Raw genomic sequence first — 14,470 nt, forward strand, 5'->3', positions numbered from 1 at the left:
CATGGGCGTCCACAGCTTCAGGGCGCACCTCATGTCTTGTTGCAGTCCCCGCCAAGACAAGTTGCAGAGCGGCACAGGTGGTCCTTTTCGCACCCAGAGAGAACACCCACTGCAGGTTGTGGTTCTCTCTCAGCCATCAGGATCCTCCACGTTTGGGGTAAGGCCAAATGGTGCGCCCTCCTATTCGTGGGTTCTCATGTTTGCATTCCCGCCACTTCAACTGATCCATCTTCTTTTGGGGCAGGTCGAACAGGAGGATAAGTCCCTCATTCTGGTGGCCCCGGAGAGCCGTCTAGCTCTGTGGTTTCAATGACTAGCGGCGTCATGGCTGGTCTCAGTCTCAGACCGGTTGCGCTTTCACAAGCGCACGGGACGGGACAGTGCATCACCCGCCCTATGTGTCGTGTTGGCTTCGGATTGGTTAATCCTGCAGGGCAGACTCTGCCAGCAGTGGTTATCAACACTATCCAGAGTGCCTAAGCGCCTTCCCCTTCCGCCCTCTTTGCGGTGAAGTGGAGCGCTTTCTCTACGTGGTGTGACAACAACAACGTTGACCCATCTCTTTGTGAGGTGGGCAGTGAGCTTGGTTTCCTACAGTGCTTACTGGAGAACCGCTTGGCTTTCTCCACCATCAAAGTCCTTGCGGCAGCCGTTTCGGCTGGCCCCGCAGGCTGTGAAGGTAACCATGTTTTCAGTCACCCACTGGACAAAGAGATTCTTGCATGGTAGACGTGTTAAAAACTGTTTTTTCTCACTTGCTTGCACCACGGTTGGATCTTCCTACCATGTTGTGTGGGTTATCCAGGGACCCTTTCGAGTCTCTGTCTCAAGCCCCTTTGGATGCTGTCTTTTAAAACGGTGCTCTTATTGCCTTTTGGGTTCTGCCAGCACGCCACACAACAGTTGTTTGTGTGTTACAGCGACGCTGCCAAGAGCCACTACACTCTGCTCTACGCAGGGTGTGGCCGCTTCAACGGCTCTATTCTAGGGCGTTTCAGTGGAAGACTTTTGAGCGGATGCGTCATGGTCCTCCCCCGGGGCTTTTTATCCGTATTTACATGCTAGACATATCCAGGGGCTCCGCTCTGTGTTTGAGTCGGCGACCCCTTCCACGGCTTGGATGAAGGCTTGTCTCTCAGAGCTGTTACGATTCCTAAGTTTCTCTTCGATTAAGTCTATCTCTGCTGTCACCTAGCGGTGCCACAGGCTATGCCGTCTGGCGCTGCCTCATGTTGATGCCAGTCTTGGCTAGGCTTGTCTCTCGGAGCTGTTACGATTCGCAGCATTGCTCCTCGATTAAGCCTCTCTGCTGTCACCCGGTGGTGACCTAGCATTACCCTTGGAGTGACTGGTTTTTCTGGCTTTGGTCACGGTTCGTAACCAGCGTCTTAATATCCTGTCCTCTAACAATTTATAATTGATCCGCTACCCCTATCTCTTATACCCTTTGCGTTTATTGAGATGGTTGTGAGCTTGTGTAGACTTTTAGTCTACCGTCGCATACGGTCATGTTGCACACTTGTGTGTTCTCCGGAAAGTAAGAGCTTCTTCGCTGCGTTGATACGCCGAATTAGCTGCTCTTTGTCGCTGTTTATTTCATGTAGGCTACGCCGTCTTGGCTTAGCCTCATGGTGGCGTCCCAGTGTTAAGCTGGTATTTGGAGTGACCGCATATTCTGTCTTTGGTTACAGTTCGTAACCGGGGTCTTTAATATACTGTCCTCTGACCATTTAGAATGAATGTTATCCTTGTCTCTTATACGCTTTGCGTTTATTGAGAAAGTTTGATTGCTTGTGTGGACTTTTAATCCAATGTTGCATACATTCGTTCCAGTTTTACACATTCTGTGTGTTCACCGGCAACCATAGCTTCTTCGTTGCTTTGTGAAGCCGATTAGATGTTTTGTTCATTGTTTTGCCTGCCAGCGGTTCCTCTTACCGCCTTTCGTTTGGAGCAGTTGGCGGCTTGGGCTTTTTTCTTTTTTTTGCCGATAGGAATGTGGGCGGTGCCAACGTTGATTGGTGCAGATGTAACCCAGGTTTACATAACACCTTTTTAATTTAATCAGATTTAAATCTCAACCCATTAAAATATTTGTTACTAATCAATAAAAAATACATGGCTTGTGTATTGTCATTCTAAATAGTGACGCATAATGAGATAAAGATATATAATGGGAAAATATTGCAAATAAATGCATTTAATCTATTGTATCTGAATGATATGGTGTGATTTGTTAAATAACCTGTCAACCAACGAAGTCGCATGGCAACTGTTTTGGCATAGTTAGCCAATCAGAAATTAGACCCGCCTTTAACCGTCAGCAGACGGCAGTTACGGCGATTCATCCTTTTCGGGACGAGCCACAGACAAGGTTGAACGTTAGCAACAGAAGAGAGAATCCCCCGCCGCTAAATGTCCCGAAAAGCCCGTGCAGTGAATCGAAACCCTTGGTGAGTCTCCATGTGTAAAGATTAGGATTAGAATTTTGTTTTTGGGGTGAGAAATGACGTGCTAAGCCGCTAACTGGCCGCAGCCAATGCTGCTTGCTAACTTCTAGCATAGCGCTTGGTTGGCGGGCCGTGACTGATGTGGGGGAGGGGATGCGAGGCCCGTTGCTGGGGCTGCGGTCTGCGGGCAGACTGTAGTTTTGACGGTGGGTTAAAGGGGACATATTATGGAAACAGCACTTTTCCTGGGATTTGGGGTGTTGTTGTGGGTATATGGTGCTCCCACACGCATACAAACTTTGAAAAAAGTCCGTAAATGATTTTTTTTGAGTGAGATATGCATTTCTGGAAGCAGGCTGCCGCCAGCTACCAAACGAACGCGTCAGCCCCCTTCTTCCTACGTAGCAAGGGGGCATTTGAATATGACCTCCCACTTCCCCACTCCCCTCCAATCAGAGCATCGCTAAGACTTTGTGGACCAGTGGACGAGCAGTTCCGGCGGGGGGCGGAGGGGGGGGGGAAACGGCGCTAGCCCTGCAGCTAAGCTCCGGGAGTACAATCCCTTTCTCTGGCGCCGAGCTCACCCCGCCGAAGCTTCGGCGGAAGTCGGGAGGAGGAGACATGGAGGAGAAAGGGATTGTACTCCCGGAGCTGAGCTGCCGGACTGCCGCCGAGTTCCCCCAGCCGGAGCTGCTAGTCCGCTGGAGCCAGTTCCCTTTCTCCTCCATGTCGCGGTTCATGGACTTCAGAGAGTCAAGGCCAAAGTTACTTTCCCCCAATTCTTCTCAACCATGGCCAAGATATCCCCCACCACGAGTCTTTACTTGTTGTGGAAGTACCAGATTCATAATATCATCCGAGGCGCACATCGCTTTTGGCCGTGATTTTAGATACATTATATAAATACCCATATATAATATCATGTTATATTATATTATGTAGATATAGAGCTCCAGGAGTCAACAAACGGCAACAACCCCTTCTCCTCCATGCTGTTGTTCAGTTTGACAGCTCATTGACACCAGAAACAGTGCATTCTGAAGGGACTGAAACAGAGGGGAATAGCGGTAGACAATATTTTTCTTTCCTTATAGCTATTTCCAGCAAACAGCTTCAAAAACATGTATTCTGGAACTCAAATACTATGTTAACTTGTTGGGAAAACACCATGCCTTATGGTGAAAAGCAATATGAGCTGTAAAGCTTATTAAGAGTTAAAGGTGCTAGTTTTAAAAAAATCATTTTTTTCAGCAACTAAACTATAGCTTGCTGAGTGTAACACAAAGAAAATACAATTTGAATGGGTTTTGAAGTGTTTTATTTGAACAGATTTATATATTGAGTTTAAACTGTCAATCATATCAACCTAAAATGAATTAAATGATTTATAGAAAAGTGACTGAAGACTACTAGTGAGTTTTTTGGCTTTTTTTGTCAAGGCCGGTTTTTTTGGTTGAAGTGAGTGGAACCAGGAAAGGTAATATACTGACGCAGGAAAAAGGGTATAAATAAGAGGTGTTTGACATCATTTAATACATTTTTTCCACATTTCATTTTGTAATTATTTTATAAATAATTGTTTTGATTATAACATTTCTATTTAAATGAATAAAAAAAAAAGGTAAGAGAGAAACGACATTGAAAAGAAGACAATTCTCTTACCTTTGAAATATATATCCATTGCTTCCGTGTGTCATTCTTGTGCAGACAGTACCATACCATACAACACCATCTCCTTACGAACACTAGAATCTTCTGACGATCTGGCCCATACATTGATTGATTGTATACTGTAGTAGTGTTAATTAAAGGACACCAGGTACCATTACAAATAGCTGAAATTCTCAAACGGCGAAGCCTAGACGGCTACGCCTACAATCAGAGAACTGGAGTTATAATAACTTAACTATTGTTACGGGTTGCCTGGAACGCACCAAAAGGCCCACCCATGTTTTCCCCTTAACACCTGATTCAAATCAAAGGGTTATTAGCAGAGCTTGATGTAATTGAGATGATGAGAATCACTTTTAAGATGTATGAAATATAAAATATGTAAACTAATAAATTATATAATACCATTAAATAGATCCAATTTTAAGTATTAGGCTAATGTCATTCACTAAACATGCTTACAACTTGCACCTGATATATTTACAAAGTAATCAATAGAGTACTAATTTGACCTTGTTGTCACTGCACAGGCCAGCACATCAGGTGGTTACATTCAGCTGCTTCTCAAGGGATGTTACCTGCCAAACAGACCACCTGGAAACATACTTTAGGCACACAGCTATCCTTAAAGGCTTTGCGGCCCCACTTTACAAGTGAAGGTATGTACTTTCCATCTTGAGCACATTTACTTTTGATGTAGTAAATTCTAAGCTGCATAGATTCTAGGCTGATAGTAGATTCTACCTGTGCTAAAATGCCTGGTCCTCGAAAAAGCATCATGACCAGCACCCTGATGAAACACAGTCAAACTTGGGAGTTGCCTTTCAAAGATGTAATCAGTCAAGAGCCCAGAAGGGTTTCAAGACAGATGCCGCATGAGCTGGTTTATCATTCTCAAACATCAATGAATTCAAAATGTATATATGTAATCTGCTTGTAGCTGCTTATCAGCTTACAAGGAAGGGCACTTAGTCGCTTGTTATTGTCAAAGTATTATATTTGCGCTTGTCTCGCATGTCATGTTGTGCTCAGATCATTTTGCGCTGATGTGCGTTGAGTTTCCTCCACCTGGTCACCCGCTTGAGCTTTGAGTCTAGGGAGGAGGATGCTGGAGGAGACATCTCTCTCCAAAACTGAATCTGTCTGCAGGACCCATTTTAAACCCTCTTTGTCAATGTTACATATACATAATTTAAATAGTTTCTTTCACGTGTACAAATACAGACTTCCTCCTTTTATGCAAATAATGTATCAAAACAATTACTTTAACTACTGTTAAAGTAATAAGTACTGTCTTTTTTTTCTCCCTCTGCAGAAGACTGCGATGCCTTTGGAGACTGTAGCACGCAGAGTGGCGCCACCTCAGATAGTCTGGGTGTGGACACCCCTGGCTCCTCCCACATGGCCAGTCACAGCGAGGAACTGAAGATCCTGAGAGTCTACGGAAAAGGGGAGGGCCCACTGGCGACGGACGGCCATGACACCCTCTTCACTGCGTCAGAAGTGGGGGCCCTGAACTCGCTGTCTGCGGCCCAGAGCCTGGAGCGCGGCGAGCGGCTGGTCTCCAGCGAGGAGCTGAGTGTGCAGGTTGGAAATCATCTTCTCATTCACCATCCAAAAGAGGGGCTTCCTCTGTTACAACTCCAGCACACACCCTTAGAAAGCACACACCTTTATGATTCGATGTGTCGTAAGTGGGGATTAACAACTATTCTGTGCAAATGAAATAATGTCTTGTGTGTCTTTCCTTCTTTATGTGGAAAGCAGCAGACCCCAGACACCATTTCAATCAAGGTTGAAGAGGATATTGGTGGAGGCATGCCTGCTGTAGGTTGGTAATACACATTGCATCTATGCAAGCAAACGACCTGGATCAACTGAGACCCCGTCCACACGGAACCTATTTTTTGGTGAAAACTCATGTCTTGTGCGTTCCACTGTGGATAAGATAAAAAAAAAAACCTATGCCTTTTCGTATTAGGATTCGTGTGGGCACCTGAAACGCAAACAATGACGTCATCGCGTCATTTTGTTTTCATTTTATTTTATTTGTATTATTTTTGTAGCTTTAAATACTGCCCTTGGTAAATTTAATTACTAACTACCTTAAAAAGAATTTCTGCTCAATCTAAAAGGTTTTGGTAACTGCTGTCTCTTCCTCGACAGTATGTTTTTATACAGCGCGCAGGCACAGGCTATACGTGCCTCACTTTCTTTTGTGGAGAACCAGCACCACACCGTGGCCTTGAATATGTACTACAGCGTTTCTACAGCTCGATGCCTTTTCGCAGTGAGTCCGTCTTTACGGAGGTATTCCTGAAACGCATCAGAGGAAAACGGAGGGGAAAAGATTGTTTTTGCCCGTGTGGACGGGCCTAAGAATGTACTAGCCCTGCTAAAACACGAGTCAAACTTGGGAGTTGCATTTCAAAGATGGAATCAGTCAAGAGCCCAGAAGGGTTCCAAATGGAAGAATGAATTCAAAGTGTATAAATGTTAGCTGAACAGCTTACAAGGAAGGACACTTAGTCGCTTGTTATTGTCAAAATAGAATATTTACGCTTGTCTTGCATTTCATGTTGTGCTCAGATCATTTTGCGCTGGTGTTCATTGAGTTTCCTCCACCTGGTCACCCGCTTGAGCTTTGAGTCTAGGGAGGAAGGTGCTGGAGGAGACATCCCTCGCCAAAACTGAATCTGTCTGCAGTACACATTTTAAACCCTCTGTGTCAATGTTACATACATACATTTAAATAGTTTCTTTCAGGTGTACAAATACACACTGCCTCCTTTTATGGATTTAATGTATCAAATCAATTACTTTGTCTTTTTTTCTCCCTCTGCAGAAAACTGCGATGCCTTTGGAGACCGTAGCACGCAGCGCGGCGCCACCTCGGAGAGTCTTGGTGTGGACGCCCCTGGCTCCTCCCACATGTCCAGTCGCAGAGAGGAGCTGAAGATCCTGAGCGCCTACGGAAAAGGGGAGGGCCCACTGGCGACGGACGGCCATGACACCCTCTTCGTGGCATCAGAAGTGGGGGCCCTGAACTCGCTGTCTGCGGACCACAGCGTGGCCAAGAGCCTGGAGCGCGGCGAGTGGCTGGTCCGCCGCGAGGAGCTGAGTGTGCAGGTTGGAAATCATCTTCTCATTCACCATCCAAAAGAGAGGCTTCCTCTGTTACAACTCCAGCACACACCCTTAGACAGCACAAACGTTTATGATTCAATGTGTCGAAAGTGGGGATTAACAACTATTCTGTGCAAATGAAATAATGTCTTGTGTGTTTCCTTCTTTATGTGGAAAGCAGCAGACCCCAGACACTATTTCAATCAAGGTTGAAGAGGATATTGGTGGAGGCATGCCCGCTGTAGGTTAGTAATACACATTGCATCCATGCAAGCAAACAACCTGGATCAACTGAGAATGTACTCGATTCTACCTGCGCTAAAAAGCCTGGTCCTCTTTGGAAAAGCATCATGACCAGCGCCCTGCTAAAACACGAGTCAAACTTGGGAGTTGCATTTCAAAGATGGAATCAGTCAAGAGCCCAGAAGTGTTTCAAGAGAGATGCCACATGAGCTGGTTTATCATTCTCAAACATCAATGAATTCAAAATGTATAAATGTTAGCTGATCAGCTTACAGGGAAGGACACGTTGTCGCTTGTTATTGCCAATATAGAATAATTGCGCTTGTCTCACATGTGCTCAGATCATCTTGCGCTGGTGTTCGTTGAGTCTCCTCCACCTTGTCACCCGCTTGAGCTTTGAGTCTAGGGAGGAGGGTGCTGGAGGTGACATCCCTCTCCAAAACTGTGAATCTGTGTCTGCAGGACACATTGTAAACCCTCTGTGTCAATGTTACATACACATACATTTAAATAGTTTCTTTCACGTGTACAAATACACACTGCCTCCTTTTATGCAAATAATGTATTAAAGGAGACACATTTTGGTGTTTTTGTGCCTCACGCTTTCCCCTCTGTTTCAGTCCATTCAGAATGCACTGTTTCTGGTGTCTGTAGCTTTAATGCAAATGAGCTGCTGCCCATTGACCAATGAGCTGTCAGACTGAACCACAGCATGGAGGAGAAGGGATTGTTGCCTTTTGCGGACTCCTGGAGCTCTATATAATATAATATAATAATATTATGTATGGGTATTTATGTGATATTATATCTAATATCAAGGCCAAAAGCTATGTGCGCCTCGGATGATATTATGCATCATAAAGACTGCGTCTGACGTCTCTGGTACTTCCACAACAAGTAAAGACTCTTCGTGGGGGATATCTCGGCCATGGTTGAGAAGAATGGGGCGAAAGGAACTTTGGCCTTGACTCTCGGAAGTCCATGAACTGCGACATGGAGCAGAAAGGGATTGTTCTCTGGGAGCTGAGCTGCTGAACTGCCGCCGAGCTCCCCGCGCCGGAGCTACCAGCTTCGGCGGCAGTTCAGCTCCCAGAGTACACCGCCGGCGGGGGTAGCTCGGCGGCAGTCCGGCAGCTCAGCTCCGGGAGTACAATCCCTTTCTCCTCCATGTCTCCTCCTTCGGACTGCCGCCGAAGCTTCGGCGGCAGTCCGGCAGTCCGGCGAGGGGAGGTCAGGGAAAGGCAGGGAAAGGGATTGTACTCCCGGAGCTGAGCTGCCGCCGAGCTAACCCCGCCGGAGCTGCTTGTCTGCTGGTCCACAAAGTCTTAGCTATGCTCTTGATTGGAGGGAGTGGGGAAGTGGGAGGTAATATTCAAGTGTGCCCCCTTCCTACGTAGGAGGGGGCACCGAAACTGACTCGCTCGTTTGGTAACTGTAGGCGGGGTACTTTCAGAAATGCATATCTCACTAAAGAAATCATGTACAGACCTTTTTCAAAGTTTGTGTGCGTGTGGGAGCACCAGAGACACAAAACAACACCCCAAATCCCAGGAAAAGTGTTGTTCTCATAATAAATCCCCTTTATAACAACTAGAGATTTCACGCGTGCAACCTCTAGTTCAGCATTAACCAATGAAATGCTTGGATGGTCCCTGTGTAGTTTGAAAAATGCACCCCCTGCTGGCAACTTTCATTGGTTAATGCTGCAATTTTGTCCTGTCCACGGACGCTCTGCTTCATACGGATACAAATCACTTTTGCTACACTTGTACCACATAGACATGTTGCAAAAGTATCCGCAAGAAAAACAGCTGAGACTCGTAGCAGCAGATTCGAGCAGTTGTATCTTGGACTTGTGCTCGCTCATTAAAATGTTCATTGAACATAGCGATCTATATAATTTCATTTGTGAGGAAATATTTAAAAGATTTTCAACTTCTGATGCATTAGTTCACATTTGGGTTTACGAATGCACACATTTTGGGCATGTTCTCAGATTATGAAACACTGGTGTGCGAATGTGTTTTGCACCAACTGCACTGCAATGATTGTAGCAAAAGGATTTGTGCACCTGTAACACAGACTTGTGAACTCGTAGACCCTATTTTGTGTTTACAATGATAGAAAAAATATTTACGACTTCAAATGTACGGTTACACATTTGTGACTTTAGAGTACACATGCAAAATAAATTATACAACTTCAAATTTACTGTGACTTTAGTGTACGCATTCAAAATCTGCAGTTACAGGTGCTTAAGACTTTTGCTACAATAATACCTTCATAACTATTCTGCCTTTCAATTTGTATTTCAGTGAGAAATGTCTTTATTAACATAATCATGCTTTGTATAGTGAAATAAAAAAAAAAGTTTAAAAAAAATCATTAAAAAAAAATCACATTATTTTAAATTGGTTGTGGGTCCGGATAGGACCGTCACTGGGTCCGAACCCGGACCGCGGTCCGCGGTCCGCCATTTGTAGATGCCTGCTCTAGTTGTAATTAAACCCATAGCAATAATGTAGAAACCCCAATCGATAATGTAACACATTTCTGAGCGCATAATATAATAACATTTTGCCTATAATTTTACATTGTATAACATTCGTTCACCACAAATGACTCTTAAAAGCAGTGCCAACATTTTAATATTTTTTTAACCATTCAGTTGACAAATGGCAACAGGCTGATTATCATTTAACGGGCCACTCAATAACATGCAGAACCGTCATCAACATGACCACTGAAGTGGTGTGAGAAATACAGAATTTCTACTACTCATTCACATATAAGGTAATTTACATTTTCTACAGAGAAAATAATACCTCAGGGGTAGTATTATTCAGGATATTTTAAGGGTGCAAATGTCAGGATATGTTGTTCACACATGCAGCCCATCAGGAGAATATCAGGTCTTACACGTGTCTGAAAGCAGCTAGTGTGTGAGGATTTGATTACATCATAAAATTTGACAATTTATGGTAACAGGGGTAATTGTTCAATGGAAAGTGTAGTATACTATGCATGCAAATGTTGGCTGTAACGATATGCGTATTGAAACCGAAATCGCAACACTCAAAGCAACAAACCTGTCTCGCGGTGTGAGAAGGCAGAAGCGCGACACGCCCTTTCTAACTCCCATTATCCTTTCAGTCCAGATCCAGCCACGTGATATGAGCTGTTCGTGCCAGGGTTTCCGTTGTCCGGTAATAGAAAAATTAAATGTCAGTCAAAATTTTATCAATCCAGTCAAATTGTCAGATTGAAATTTACTAATAATCGGTCTAAATAATTGTCTGCTGACACCGCTCCTCTTATCGATGCCGTAAGTCTGCGACGAGATGCCCTCTCTGTGATGACAGCTCTCCCTGGCTGCGAAGGATTGCATTTCTCCACAGTCTGCGAAGTCCTCATATGCGGTATGAACAACTTTTATCCAGACTGGGCCAAGCGCAAAAAAATAGCCTGTGTGATCCCTGTCTCTAGTGTTTTGTGTTCTTGACCGGCAGTTGGTCTGCTCATAGGTCGGAATGAAGCAGCCACAGATTATTGACAGGATGGGTACTTTATTCTACCGAACTCGTTCGTTTCTTCACTAGACACACACACACGCTACCGCTCGCTCTCCTCACTTGTCCACTCACTCGCTGACATCACTCACACACGCACACTGACATTCTCGCGCACACACATACGCTTCTCGTAACACTATGCCTCGCTATTGCGAATCAGACGTTCATGTTTTTTCCCATCTATTTGAAAGTTAGGCTATTAAACATGTTGCATTCTTTACGGCCTGATTATGTCATTATTTCAGCTACATAGCCTAATAAGAAGCGATGATAGGATATTTGACAGAAAACGAAACCTATGCAGGTCACTTTGACTGGCACCGTTGTTTCTAGCGGGAACGTGGGTTAGTGCTACCAAACTATTCCAATTACTATTATTTATTTGACATTAATATTTTCAAATGCATAAGCCTAAACCACAAAACTAGTTGAGGGTTTTTGCCTACCTGCAAGCATCCTCCAACTGCAATCATTGGTTATTTATTTATTAATTTTGCTATACTTTAATACTATTCTTTCTGTTCAAATCTGTTCAGTGTTCCAAATTATTTGTTTTTAAATGTTACATTAAGTTAATATTTATATATGCTTTTTAAATTAAAAAAAAACGTGGGATGTATCGAACCGTGGGTCAAAAATCGTGAAACAAACCGAATCGTGAGTTGGTGTATCGTTACAGCCCTAATGCAAATCAATTATTACGTAGCTTATACTGTTATTCAGGCTAAAAAGTGCATTGACATTTTAAAATGCAAGGCAACTACTATTGGTTAGTTGAAAAATGTGTGTTCTTACCTGCGCGTGTGCCGATGGCATAGCCGTTAAACGTCTTACCTGTGTGTGTGTGGTGTGTGCGTTTCCGTATTTGTTTGTGTGCTTGTGCTTGCTTGCGGTGTATGTATGTGTTTGCGCTTGGCACATGCGCACTTGAGTAACTGGTGAGACAGGCCTGCTATTATAGTCGTAAGATTACTTTCTGTCTTTTTTTTCTCCCTCTGCAGAAGACTGCGATGCCTTTGGAGACCGTAGCACGCAGCACAGCGCCACCTCAGAGAGTCTGGGTGTGGACACCCCTGGCTCCTCCCACATGGCCAGTCACAGCGAGGAACTGAAGATCCTGAGAGTCTACGGAAAAGGGGAGGGCCCACTGGCGACGGACGGCCATGACACCCTCTTCACTGCGTCAGAAGTGGGGGCCCTGAACTCGCTGTCTGCGGACCACAGCGTGGCCGAGAGCCTGGAGCGCGGCGAGCGGCTGGTCCGCCACGAGGAGCTGAGTGTGCAGGTTGGAAATAATCTTCTTATTCACCATCCAAAAGAGAGGCTTCCTCTGTTACAACTCCAGCACACACCAATAGAAAGCACACACCTTTATGATTCAATGTGTCGTAAGTGGGGATTAACAACTATTCTGTGCAAATGAAAGAATATGTCTTGTGTGTGTTTCCTTCTTTATGTGGAAAGCAGCAGACCCCAGACACCATTTCAATCAAGGTTGAAGAGGATATTGGTGGAGGCATGCCCGCTGTAGGTTCGTAATACACAATGCATCCATGCGAGCAAACAGCCTGGATCAACTGAGTAGGTACTCGATTCTACCAGCGCTAAAAAGCCTGGTCCTCTTTTGAAAAGCATCATGACCAGAGCCCTGCTAAAACACGAGGGCTACTTATACAGTTCATAGTAGAATGATTTACATCTTCTTCATGGCAAACAGGTGTCAGGAATGCTGAATTAGCTCGGACTCCCAATATAACTACAGTATTGGTAAAACAGGTGATAGGAAACAACAGATGACCTGGGTTGTGTCTTTATGACCTCCCCACATCCTTAAAAGGCAGAGACGTAGTGGTGCCTTCTCAGCTGGAGCCTTTGGCCATTGACCAACCCAAGGGGATAAGGAAAATGCATAATCAACAAATAGAAGTTAGAAAGTAAGTATGTCAAAATATAATTCTTCCAATACACACACAAGTGTGTACATAGCACATTCTGTATCCCTTTGTACAAATAATGAATTAAAACCTTTACTTTCTCTCTGTCTTTGTTTTCTTCACTGAAGAAGACGTCAATGACATTATTGAATGCAGCACGAAGCACGGCGCCACCTCGGAGAGTCTGCGTGTGGACGCCTCTGGCTCCTCCCACATGTCCAGTCACAACAGGGAGCTGCGGATCCTGAGCGTCTACGGACAAGGGGAGGGCCCATTGACGGTGGACGGCCATGACACCCTATTTGCCGTGTCAGAACCGGAGGCCTTGAGCTCGCTGTCCGCTGACCACAGGGTGGCCAAGAGTCTGAATTGCAGCGTGCGGCTCGTCCGCCTTGAGGAGCTGACTGGGCATCGAGGCGACCGCAAGGGCCGGCCCAGTGTCTTGTGTGGCAAAGTTTTTCCCAACAATGCCAGTATGGTCGTCCACATGAGGATCCACACGGACGAGAAGCCATATGGGTGCGACCAATGCATAAAGCGCTTCCAATGGCAATGCGCCCTGAAGATCCACATGAGGACTCACTCTGGGGAGAAGCCCTACAAGTGTGACCAATGCACGAAGCGCTTCGGTCTGAAAGGTCACCTGAACATCCACATGAGGATTCACTCCGGGGAGAAGCCCTACAAGTGTGACCGATGCACGAAGCGCTTCGGTCTGAAATGCCACCTGAAGCGCCACATGATGACTCACTCCGGGGAGAAGCCCTACAAGTGTGACCGATGCACAAAGCGCTTCAGTCGGAAAGGCAACCTGAAGATCCACATGAGGACTCACTCTGGGGAGAAGCCCTACAAGTGTGACCAATGCACGAAGAGCTACAGACAGCAAGGCGACCTGAAGATCCACATGATTACTCACTCCGATGAGATGCCCTACAAGTGTGACCATTGCACGAAGCGCTTCAGTCGGATAACACACCTGAAGCGCCACATGATGACTCACTCCGGGGAGAAGCCCTACAAGTGTGACCAATGCACGAAGTGCTTCAGTTGGAAAAACGACCTGAAGATCCACATGAAGACTCACTCTGTGGAGAAGCCCTACAGGTGTGACCAATGCACGATGTGCTTCAAACATCAAGGCACCCTGAAGTGCCACATTAGGATTCACTCCGGCGAGAAGCCCTACAAGTGTGACCATTGCACGAAGCGCTTCAGTCGGATAACACATCGGAAGCGCCACATGATGACTCACTCCGGGGAGAAGCCCTCAAGTGTGACCAATGCACGACGCGCTTCAGTCAGTGCTCTGCCCTGAAGACCCACATGAGGATTCACCCCCGTTTAGAAGCCCTGCATGTGTTTACAGTGCAACGCCAGTTACAGTCAGGGCTGGCGATTGCTATAAGCGAACGAGGAGATTGCCTAGGGCGACAAATGTGTTGGGGTCCCCCTCTAGTGGTGCCCTTAATTC

General features: G+C 45.5%; 3 protein-coding genes across 6 annotated transcripts in view; all 3 read left to right on the plus strand.

The window, feature by feature from the left end:
- LOC307074260 (uncharacterized protein) overlaps positions 1–539 on the plus strand; it is a gene marked incomplete at its 3' end in the record, with an annotated part of 26,420 nt that extends 25,881 nt beyond the window's left edge. Inside the window, exon 14 of the mRNA XM_079734277.1 lies at positions 514–539. Within this exon, the coding sequence (XP_079590403.1) occupies positions 514–539 (26 nt within the window). The remainder of the gene's footprint in view (positions 1–513) is intronic.
- LOC307074261 (uncharacterized protein) overlaps positions 1–12,911 on the plus strand; it is a gene marked incomplete at its 3' end in the record, with an annotated part of 16,044 nt that extends 3,133 nt beyond the window's left edge. Inside the window, exons 2-9 of the mRNA XM_079734278.1 lie at positions 4,652–4,780; positions 5,437–5,708; positions 5,889–5,952; positions 6,967–7,250; positions 7,429–7,492; positions 12,064–12,156; positions 12,250–12,347; positions 12,900–12,911. Coding sequence (XP_079590404.1) covers positions 4,693–4,780; positions 5,437–5,708; positions 5,889–5,952; positions 6,967–7,250; positions 7,429–7,492; positions 12,064–12,156; positions 12,250–12,347; positions 12,900–12,911 — 975 coding nt within the window. The 5' untranslated portion in view covers positions 4,652–4,692. The remainder of the gene's footprint in view (positions 1–4,651; positions 4,781–5,436; positions 5,709–5,888; positions 5,953–6,966; positions 7,251–7,428; positions 7,493–12,063; positions 12,157–12,249; positions 12,348–12,899) is intronic.
- LOC307075004 (uncharacterized protein) lies at positions 12,102–14,442 on the plus strand. Of its 4 annotated transcripts, none has more exons than XM_079735475.1 (4): positions 12,102–12,347; positions 12,530–12,593; positions 12,780–12,996; positions 13,125–14,442. In XM_079735475.1, exon 4 carries the CDS (start codon positions 13,211–13,213, stop codon positions 14,312–14,314), a length of 1,104 nt encoding a protein of 367 aa, XP_079591601.1. In that variant the 5' UTR covers positions 12,102–12,347; positions 12,530–12,593; positions 12,780–12,996; positions 13,125–13,210; the 3' UTR covers positions 14,315–14,442. The 4 variants fall into 4 exon arrangements, with proteins under 4 accessions (XP_079591601.1, XP_079591602.1, XP_079591603.1 ...); XM_079735476.1 differs by having other exon boundaries at positions 12,839–12,996; XM_079735477.1 differs by having other exon boundaries at positions 12,900–12,996.
- The last annotated feature ends 28 nt before the right edge of the window (positions 14,443–14,470 follow it).

This window comes from Pollachius pollachius, assembly GCF_949987615.1.
Source record: "Pollachius pollachius genome assembly, chromosome: 4".
Taxonomy (NCBI): domain Eukaryota; kingdom Metazoa; phylum Chordata; class Actinopteri; order Gadiformes; family Gadidae; genus Pollachius; species Pollachius pollachius.